This window comes from Notechis scutatus, chromosome Z (assembly GCF_049901735.1).
Source record: "Notechis scutatus isolate UNSWTSFEM ecotype Mainland chromosome Z, rNotScu1.2, whole genome shotgun sequence".
Taxonomy (NCBI): domain Eukaryota; kingdom Metazoa; phylum Chordata; class Lepidosauria; order Squamata; family Elapidae; genus Notechis; species Notechis scutatus.
This window is the reverse complement of record NC_142025.1, coordinates 127,239,352-127,250,655: the sequence shown is the minus strand read 5'-3', so window position 1 is coordinate 127,250,655 and position 11,304 is coordinate 127,239,352. Positions and strand designations below refer to the sequence as shown.

The window sequence follows — 11,304 nt, the reverse complement described above, 5'->3', positions numbered from 1 at the left end:
ATACAGAGGAGACCTTCAAGTTTCTAGGTTTTATCTCAGGATTTAAAATAGACACCTAACATCAAAACCATCATCAAAAAAGCACAATGAAGAGTGTTCTTCCTGCACCAATTCAGAAAGCTCAGACTGCCCAAGGGCCTGCTGATACAGTTCTAGAAAGGAATTATTGAATCTGTCATTTGAACCTCTATAACTGTCTGATTTGGCACAGCAACCAAACAAGACAGATATAGATTTCAATAGACAATTAGAACTGCAGAAAAAATAATTACAATCAGCTTGCCTTCCACTGACTATCTGTACAATGCACAAGCCAGAAAGAAGGCTATGAAACTATCTACAGACCGCTTACATCCTGGACATAAACTGTTTCAACTTCTTCCCTCAAGATGATGCTGTAGGACAGGGGTGTCAAGCTCAATTTCATTGAGGGCCACATCAGCATTATGGTTCTCCTCAAAGGGCCATTTGCATGTAAGATTATCATGGCTCACAGGGGCCAGATGGGCATGTCTGGGTAGGCAGAGCTGTGTGGTCACAGCTGGGTTGCTGTGACTAGGTAGGTGTGGCTGGGTGGGCATGGCAGGATCAATGCCACTCATTGGGCACTGCTGATTTGGGTCAGCTAGGTAGGGATGGAACAAGTTGCACTGATAACTTTACATGGGGATAATTCAGTGCCCCACAAGCTCATCATTTCCTATGGCTATGTTACTTATTATCTTTCTCATCTGTCCTATTATGTATTTCCTTAGATTCTTATGACTATAACTTGCTGTATCTCATGATTTATATTGACTGTTTTAGTATCCTATGATATCACTGAGTGTTATATTTATGATTTATGATTTTGGTAATTTATGATTATGACCATCACTTGTTGCTTGTGTGTACACTGAGAACTTATGCACTGGAGACAAATTTCAACAACATTAGCAACAGATATGTTGAACTTATGCACTGGAGACAAATTTCAACAACATTAGCAACAGATATGTTGCTAAAGCACTCAGAAAAATAAGAGGATCCCCATGGGTTACGATGGCTTCATTATGCACTAGTTCTAAGTTTCTGAATAATCTTCAGTGAATATATGATGAATTATATTCCTTCTTTCTTGCCTCTCATTAACTGTTTTTTAGTATTCAGATCAGGCCTTAATAGAATAACAAAGCATTTGGGGAGAAAGATGCAGCCCAGTAACCCTGCACTGGAAGATAATATAGAAAAGATCTCCACAGCCACCATATATTTCCCCTTGGTACTCAGATATGTTGGAATAAAGGATAACCAGACACTGCAAAAACATAACAGGCTGAAGAAGATAAACTTGGTCTCATTAAAACTGTCTGGTAAATGCCGTGCTTGGAAAGCCACACAGAAATCAACAATGGCAAGGAAAAACAGGTACAGCAAGACAGAGTAAAACATGACAGTAGAGCCTTCATTACATCCAAGGATGATTTCATCTGCCACTAAGTTCATATCAGCATCTGGGTATGGGGGTGAGGTTACAAGCCATATAGCACAAATAGTGATTTGAATGAGGGAACAAGAAAAAACAATGTAATTATCTAATGGTTTCCCGAGCCATTGCCTCATCTTGGATCCTGGTACTGAAGCCATGAAAACTAAAATCACAATGATGGTTTTGGCCAATATACAAGAAATGGCTACTGAGAAGACAATCCCAAAAGCAGTTTGTCGCAAAAAACAGGTTACTTGTTCAGGTTTTCCAATGAATAATAAACTGCAAAGGAATGAGAGCACAAGGGAGATGAGAAGAAGGTAGGTGATATTCCGATTGTTGGCCTTGACTATGGGAGTGTCCTGGTATTTGATGAAGATCCCAAGCACCACAGTGGCAATGCAAGCAAAGACAATTGCTGTAATGGCCAAACTGATACCTAATGTGTCTTCATAAGACAAGTAAACTGTATGTTTTGGAAGACACGAGTCATGGTTGTTGTTTGGATACTGTCCTTCTGGGCATGACGAACAATCATCCATATCTGTAGAAATGAATGATGAACAGATGAATGAACACATTCTTATTATTACAATATAGAAGATATTGTATTATCATTTTCAAAATAACAGAAAAGTAGATTCTGAGGGGTTGAAGGTTATTCATCTTGAAGATTCCTTAAAGGTGCCATGCTGGCACAGTGGTTAGAATGTAGTATTTCAGCTAATTCTGCCAACTTCCAGCACTTCAATTCCTACTGGCTCAAGATTGACTCAGCCTTCAATCCTTTAGAGGTTGGTAAAATGGGGACCCACATTGCTGGGAGCAATATGCTGATTTTGTAAACTGCTTAGAGGGGCTATAAAGCACTATAAAGTGATATGTACAGTAAGTGCTAAGTCCTAAGAGTTCACTTAAAAGTGAACTCCCAGAGCACAATTTCATTATTTAGTTACAGAACTGTAGTTAGCCTGGCTAATCTGTAAATAGAGGAGATGCATATTTATGGCAATACATGTGATTGGATAGAGCAGAAGAGTTTTTCATTTGATGAAGATGAACATCAGGCCTCTAAAGAGAAAATTAGGGCAGAAATATATAGATAATGCTAGTTTTCAGAGAACAAGTAGACATTATTTCATAAATATAGAATCTTTCTAGGCCTACTGTTTTACTTGTTTTCCTCTTAGCATTTGTCTGGTTTTTATCAACATTAATTGGCTAGGTGTCTTAAGGCTGAGATGTTAAGGTTCATTTTTCCTGGGAAGGTAATTAGGGGGAGATAAAATATCTTCCTTTTTTAAACTCATCCCAGTATCCTTGAATTATCTCTGACAGCACATTAAAGTATACAGTGGTACATAAATACTGAATTTATTCTACACAGGTTTTCATGGAAAGGTTAATTTTTATAATCTGAAGAAGAAACCTTACCTTTCTGACTTGTAATCATCCCTTCTGGACATTTATAACACTTATAGCAGCAAAATGGCTTTCCTTCTATTTTGGCCTTACTAGAACCAGGGTGACAATGGTCATTACACAGGGAATGTGGTCTTTTCTGAATAAAGGGGATTTAAAAAAGAAATGTCAGTTTGGTAGTTTTGGCATGCTCAGGGGCATTGGTTTTACTCAGACACAGATATTCTGTATGCATTACCCCAGAATGATACATTTTCAGATGACTATGTTGATCACTGTCAACATAATGCTTAGATATCATGGCAAGCATTTACAAGCTTTTTTACATCTTGAATGTAATGTAATATATCTACTAAGCAATGAATTGTATGAAACAGACAGGAGATTGGGTTCAATTAAACCATATGTTGTCACTTATCAAAGGCAATAGCCACATTCTTCTTAATAACAAAGCTCAGCTCCTTGACAATAGAATGGAAGTATTTTACTATTGTCCTCCAGGATACTTTTTACCAACCTATCCTAAATCTTGGAGTTTTTACTTAGCTATTCCAGTTCTCAATAAGCCTTGTAATTACATATCACACCTTAGAGCAATTTCAATCAAAAGATGACTTCCATTTCTGAAGAGGGCTATTGAAGTTATAGTAGAAACAGTAGGTCATTGCCAGGATTACAGGAAGTCTTTGACCTAAAACCAGTCACTTAATGACAATTTTAACTTATGATGGACTTTTAAAAAGCTACTTATGACCCAAGTGTGCCCAACCGGTTCAGTGAGTATGCGTTTTGCGCATGCACCCAATATTTAGAAAAGTCCTTCTGCTGCAGCCCTAGTGAGTAGAACAACTGATGATCAGCTGTGCTCAAAAGCAAGAAAATAAACACAGAAAAAGGACAGGGGTGGGTGGAGCCAAATGAACACCAGAACTACCAGTTTCCCTAAATCAGTCTGAACCGGTAGAATAGCACCCCTGCTTATGACTGTGCTCAAAGTTATTATATCTGCCCCCCTCTACAGTCACAGATTGTATTTTTGGCCCTCCTACAGCCAGTTGCAGCATCCTATGGTCACATGACCAAAATTTTGGTATTCTTTTTCCACTAGTTTCTAAAGTCTCATGTAGATTTCTAATAAAATATGCCTGTTGGATGTCTTGTATTTGCTTAACAACCACATGACTTGCTTTAATATTTCATCAACATGCTTTACTTCCATTGTAAAATGTCATTCAATCAAATCTGTTTGTATGGTGCTTTTTCTTAGGAATACAAGGATTTACTACCAAAATTCCAGACCCAATAGTAAGTCAAGAATGAACTGTATTTGGTATGTAAATTAAAATATATATGCAAAATAGAGCAAATATCTGGTTAAATTTTCTAGTCTATACAGTTGGGTCCTTTAGAATGTTGGCCAATTTTGAGGAGAAAGCAGCATCTTCTTCTGAACTTATTCAGAAGGTGTCATAATATCATTTATTTGCATACTGAACTATGGAGCATATCCCAATTCACAATGTAAATACAATACCCGAATAAGTCTATACTGCTTTAATAGAAGAAAATGTCACATTTTTGTATATTCAGAATGTAGTTTAAACCTTTCCCCAATCTGTGCAAAATATGTACCTGGTTAAACCTTATAGGCCATACAATGGAGTTTCCATGAATGTTGAGTGAAGAGAAAGAGTTAGGTTCTATCCATCCAACTTTGACTTTTGTAAATGTGTTATTTGCATAGGTGACCCAGTTGAAAATATCAAAGCCAGTGATTATATGCCCTTTGTCATCAAAGGAGATATTTTCTCCAGCACTGTTCATAAAGGATGTACTTCTTATAAATTTGTGGAGCTAAATTGGAGAAAGAGAATTATTCTGGGAGAACCTTCATAATAATCCTAACACACTTTAAAACTAAGATGAATAATTTTGGGGGAGAAAATCAACTAAAGAATGGAAAAAGAGAAGGAGAAATCATTGAAGTCAGTTACCTAGGCAGAGTAGTGACACCAACTGAAATTTTTTGTAGATATATTTGGAAGACTAATTACATTTAATGTACTAGAAACTGTTCTGGTTTAGTTTAGTTTAGTTTATTGTCATTGCACCTCCTACAATGAAATCAAACACTATCTTCAGTGCTTATCATAAGCATGAAAATAAATACAAACACACATCTTTCATATGCCTCAAATTGAACTGAAAACCCCCAACTCTGCACCAACATTGCACTATGTAGTAGAATTCAAAAGAGCTACTGCCCTGGGATAGAAGCTGTTTTTCAGCCTATTTGTGCTTGTTTTTATTATTCTGTACCATCTGCCAGATGGTAATAGTTCAAAAAAAGGTTGCTCAGGATGAGATGTATCTTTGAGAATGTTTTGAACATTTTGAAGGCAGCAGGAGCTAAGATCTTCCAAAGAGGGAAGAGGGCAACCAATGATTTTCTTGGCAATGACGCTAACCCTCTGGAGTGCTTTCCTATCTGCCACTGTGCAATTGGCAAACCATACAGAGGTGCAGTACGTTAAGATACTCTCTATGGTGCAGCAGTAGAAGTGTGCTGTATTTCCCTCTTCTTTAGGGTTTATATCATGTAACCAAAATGAGCTATTTTTCATCCAGTTTTGACAATGGAAACTTTACAATTCAAAACTAATAATATATTGATAGAGAATGGTTATAATAGGTTAACAAACAAAATATTTAAAAGTATTATGATAAACATTACATTTCTCTTCTTTTATATTTCTTTCCTGATGCTTCTGGGAAACTTTTTGTCCCTATATCTTTTCTTCCCATATTTAACTATCTACACTATCTCCTTCCTGCTAGAGCAGGGTGGTAGACTAGAAAACCTCCAAGATCATTTCCAACTTTATTATTCTGTTTTTGCTCAACCTTGCTTTGGAAGATACCTGCCAGGCTTTTTCTTGTCTCATGTTTTTCATCTTTGCTCTTTCTTTTGATGTGGAAGAAGTCATTGCACACAAAGCATGTGCCATAATGTAAACCGCATTGTAGATGCTATAGCTGTGACCAGACAGGTTTGTGTCAAACAGGGTCACAGGTAGACTTTCCAGTTTTTCCTCTCCAGTGCAAATCTGCACCCCTCTCTTTTTTAGAATGGAATTTGGGAAATCACAATTAAATGCATCTTGCCAGAAGATTCTGATAAAGCCATCTTTATTTTCTGAAAGGGGGTTTCTTTTGTTCAGAAATTTCTGGAATCCCTGGGGGTAATTTGTATGAACAGCAAATGAGAATGCTCCATGGAAAAAATGTATTTCCCAATCTCTTTGAATTCTAGAAGAAGCAAAATCCATCTGGGCAGTCATAATCAACACTCGGCTTTCAATTTTTACATCATAAAATTTCAAGAATTGGAAAAGTATTCTTAGGACACTAACAGTTTCTATTTCACCTTGTATAATAACAGTATTGACAGTACTTCCTATGACAATGCGTGAAGTTGCAAACCATGCCATTCCATTTTCAGCAATGTTACTGGAAAAAGTTATTCTGGGCATTGTTTCTAAGAAGTCCACACAGACACCCTTCCGAGAATATAAGGGAAGGATATGCTGTACAAAAAAATCTCCATTGTCATCATTATAAGCAATCACACCAATCCAGGTCCATTTCAAATGCAGTAGTAACTCAACAATCCCCAAATAGTGGTGGGTCACATTGGGAAACATCTGGTGAAAATAATCTTCTTTGACTTTGTCATTTATTGTTGGAGAAGACCCATATAAGATCTTGGGGGAAAAACGTGGGAGGAGGACAGACAAAATCAAAATGAATCTTCTCATAAGTTTAGTAAAAAGACAAACTATTATAAATGGTTTCATTTTTTCTATTTCATATTTTCTCTTATATATTTTTCTAAACAGCCTATGACAAATTTCCACACATGCTTCAGGAAATAGGATGTATTCTTAAGACCTTTGGCTTTCAAACAGCATTGACTGCAATTTTATGCATAAATTTGGACTTTCTAAAGTTTTTTTTCAAAAACTCCCAATTAATGTTTCTCAGACAAATATAGAATTTATGTTGACATGTAGATGGACTGTTGCAAATTGTCCTTCCTTAACAAGGTTAAATTACCATTGGATTTCCCCCCATAAAAAAGGTTGTTGCAACTCAGTTCTGTAATTCAGATGGTATCATTCCGTCTGGGGTCACATGTCTGCATTGAGGACATTGGGCAACCAATTCATTATTACAGCTGATTGTAGTAGTCCATGTTCACATGACACAAGTTACAATGTTACTTGCAGGAAACTGATTGACCCAACTGAATTTACAGCTGTTGTAACTTAGGACAAAAAATATCCAGGATCCGCTACAGTCACAAACTGAGGATTACTTGTATTCTAATTTAATATAAATACGAAAACATGTGCCAGATTTTTCAGCACCTGTACATTGATCAACTACTTTTTCAATGTTTCAGAAACACATCATCAATCCACTAATAAAATTTCCATTCTCTATCTCCCGTTTACAAAAATACCTTAACTACAATGACACTCAATATTTCAAACCATTTTTTACCTGTGGAATCTTGTAGGGGCTCAAGATGTTTGTCATGTGGAGTGAGGCTTCAGAAGTAGGTCCCCCAATGACTCCCATAATTCCATTCTGAATATCACATTTGTAGTTAGGGATGAATTTGTCCTGAGTGGTTAGAAGTTCCATTGAGGCAAGATAGGTCCACTTTGCCAAAAAATAGCTGTTTAAGATATGGAAACCCAAACTGACATTGGGTAAGAGTTGAGTATTCTCATTGAGTTCCTTCACAGCAAATACCAAGGCCAGGATGTGCTGGTAATTCTGAGTGAACATTCTAAGTTATGGACAATAGATCTTATTACTAATTCTATCTTGACACCATCATTTTCGTAACTGGCTTAAAAATAAGAGACTAACTGTATGGAATAGGTATGAAACATACTATGTAAGAAATACAAGCCAATGGATGAAATTCATCATAAAAATATAACAAAATGTTCCAAATATGAAAAGACAAAACACAGATATTGCTTTTCTTCATGTGTAAAACAATTGGACACAGTCTTCTGTTAAAGCAGGAGAAATTGAGATAAGAATATATAACTGCTCTACAGATTTTTTAAAGAGTAAAATAGCAAATTTATATGAAACTACCTGTCTGGAAAGACTTGAATTAATTGAAAGAGAGCAGAGAGGATATCAATGTTTTAAAAAATGAAAAGGAAATAAGATAAGACAATCATGCTGGCTTCTACATGTGATTCAAATAAAAATGAAGAAGAGTTTTATAATATACTGCAAATCAGCAGATATTAAAAAGGGAGAACCAAAAATATTATATTTTGCTTTCTCTTTTCTTTTTGCATTCTTTTCTGCTTATTAGGTTGTTTATTTTAATATTGTAAACTTGCTTTGCCCAACTCTTTTTCCCTATTAATATATAATATACAATATAAAGGATATCTGTATTTTTGATTATGTTCATTATATTCTAACTTTATATACATATATACAGGAAAAGATTAGATTAGATGAGAGATGAGAGATGAAAGAGAGAAAGAGAAAGAGAAAGATATACCATTTTCCCCCAGATAAATATATTTCTCCTAGAGTTGCATTTAGTATATTTTTCTTTAGTGGTTTTCAGTCTTTTGAACTAGAAGATAATTTTTATATTATATGTGATTATGTCTAACATTCATGCTAGGAGATGATAACAGGAAGCTTCTGAATGCTGAAGATATTGTCATACCTTTGCCAATTTTCAAGAAAAATAAAAAAATAGAATTTTTTTTATATTGCAAAGTACTAAATAAAATCTGCCATCTTCTTCTCTTTTTTATCTAATTTGGAGCTCTGGATTAAACTCCTACATGAATGTTACTACTGTGAAATCTATCAATCTAGACATATAAAAGAGGTATTTTATTTTTCAGCCTAAGCTACTTACAAAAGGCCATCAAAAGTTTCGTCAGAAGGTGGTTTCTGAAATGTTACTGGACTTGAGAAAATGTAGACTTGAGAGGTAATGCTAGCGATGATAAAATCCCCAGGCTGGTAATACTTGTGGACAATAGGCAGAGGTGCCTTAATAGGACACTTAGACAGAGGAATCTTTCTCTGACCATAAAGTAAAACTGCTAGGACTATCATGAGTGCCAAATATAACATGATGTTAACTGAAAAGTCTTCCTGCTTTATTCCATTTAGTCTAACCCCTCACTGATTTTTTTTTAAATATTGGTAATTCACATGGCATTACTCAGCTGATTAAAAGCCAGAATCATATAGGATCAACTACCAATAAACTTAGTAGTGTAGTTTTGCCTGTCTCATCTCTCATGAAAGGGAACATGAGATCATTGTTCATAGCAAAACAATGAGATGTTAGAATACTTGATTGTCCTTTTTATCCTCCTATCCTGAGGGAATGTTCATGAACCAGGAAGATTCTGTATGTCATAAATTATGGTTACTGCATAATTGCAGTGTGATGGGGGATTATTTACAAATTTTGAGTGCCATTTCTCTTGAAAAGTTTCAAAACTCCACATGTTGATGTTTATGTCACCTCAACTGACATCTTCTCAATCTAGCCTCTTTTAATGATTTTAACAGCAAACAATAGGCCAAAGGAAGAAGCACAAGGTGTATTATGACTCACAACAAAATAAAACCAGGACAACTTCTGGTTTTCCAGGCTTCGGCGGTGGCAGGGATCCACGATTCCACGCGGTTCCTGCTGCACTCGCTGCCTTGGTGCCTCCGATCCAGACGGATTTGGAGGATATAGCTGCCCCGTAGAGGCAGCTGAAGATAGGGGGATCTGGACAGGGGTTTAGGGGTGTTGCAGACCCCCTCTCCAGCTGGCAAAACCCCCTTTTCCCAAGGCGGTGGAGCAGCGGTCAGCAATGGCCGCCACAAAGAAGCCTGCAGCTGGACAAGATCATGCAGGTAGAAGAAAATGAAAGGTTTTTTTTGGCTGAACCGGGATAACGAGGAACCTTCAAAAACCTGGAAATTTGATTTTTTTGACTGCTACATTGTTTCCCAGAAAGATTGCAAGCGGCGGAAGGAAGTTTTGAAAGGGAAAGTTATTTTTTCTCACTCTCCTTCCCTATGGAAATAGCTGATGGAAATCTGAAAAACCTGCTTGGGCATAGAAGGTAAATAAACCTAAAAATTAAAGCCAAGGGGATAAAAGATTTTGGAACATTGGAATTTAAAATTAAATTTTACTGCTATAAGTCGGAAGGAAGAGGTAAAAAACTTATTCTAAGATTCCATTGAAGAAGACTGCTTGGAGTTTATAAGACTAAGAAATAAGTGGCAATAAGGCTTCCAAAAAATTATTTTGAAATTGTAATTGAACTTTACTCCAGAAAGAGAAATTAAACAAAAAAGAAGAAGAAGAACGTGTTAATGAAACAGTTTGTTCTGATTTGGACTGCTTTGTGACTTTGGGATCTTTGGTAACTATTTGGTAACTATTTTTTGAAAGACTAAAAACATTGGGGTTGCTTTTTTAAAAAAATAGAAAATGGCACTATCTGTAGAAGAACTACAAATGGAATATCAAAAGTTACAAGAAGAGGAGCGAGAAGGCAAGGGCTCTTCTGGATCTATTTTTCACTTTTTGGAAATGGCGATTTTTACTTACCAAGAAATACAACAACAAAAGGACTGGGATGAAGAAGAAGAAGAAGCCATCTTTAATGGACAAAAAGTCATAGTTGAGGAAAAGAAAAAAGGGGGAGTGAAAATGGAGAATTCAGAACTTAACAAAGCAACCAAGAAAGGGAAAAATAAGATGAAAAATCGATATAATGTCAGAAAGCAACAAAAAAGAGAAACACAACAGAGAGAGAAGATTAAGAGAGTGGCATTTGAGAGATGGGGGGGCAAAAAGATTAGAATTGATAAGAAAGGGAGGGGAAAAGGAAAGAGAAGGTTTAAAAAGATGCTAAAAAACAGATTTTTTTTCAGAGATAAAAGGGTAAAAGTTATATATATATAACTCAATTCCTTTTCTATTTTTGTTTTATTATTCTGAAATGTAGTATTTAGAATGTACTAAGCAAAATCAGCGTGGAAAGTATGTATTATTTCAAGTGGTAAATTTAGGGGAAAGATAGAAAGTTGTCATGCTTCAACCAGTGATTACAGGAGAAATATTGTATTAGAAAGAAAAGATAAATAGATGATTGAAAGAGAACGGACAAAGGATACAAGTATAATTATTTAAATTGAGACAAAATAAATATAATAGAATTAAGAGAGGGAATAGAGGAGAGAAAATATATACAAAATACAGAATGCTAAATAAGATATGAAATAGTATATCAAGTGAGCATGAATTTGATTTATGTCTGTACAAAAAGAGGTAACCC

General features: G+C 35.7%; 1 protein-coding gene across 1 annotated transcript; it reads right to left on the bottom strand.

Moving 5' to 3' along the window:
- Positions 1-1,029: 1,029 nt before the first annotated feature.
- LOC148129256 (vomeronasal type-2 receptor 26-like) lies at positions 1,030-4,588 on the bottom strand. The gene is made up of 3 exons (XM_087948273.1): positions 4,523-4,588; positions 2,903-3,029; positions 1,030-2,012 (listed from the first exon to the last, which is right to left on the bottom strand). The coding sequence occupies exons 2-3, from the start codon at positions 2,919-2,921 to the stop codon at positions 1,102-1,104; spliced, it is 930 nt and encodes a 309-aa protein (XP_087804399.1). The 5' UTR covers positions 2,922-3,029; positions 4,523-4,588; the 3' UTR covers positions 1,030-1,101.
- Between the last annotated feature and the right edge of the window lie 6,716 nt (positions 4,589-11,304).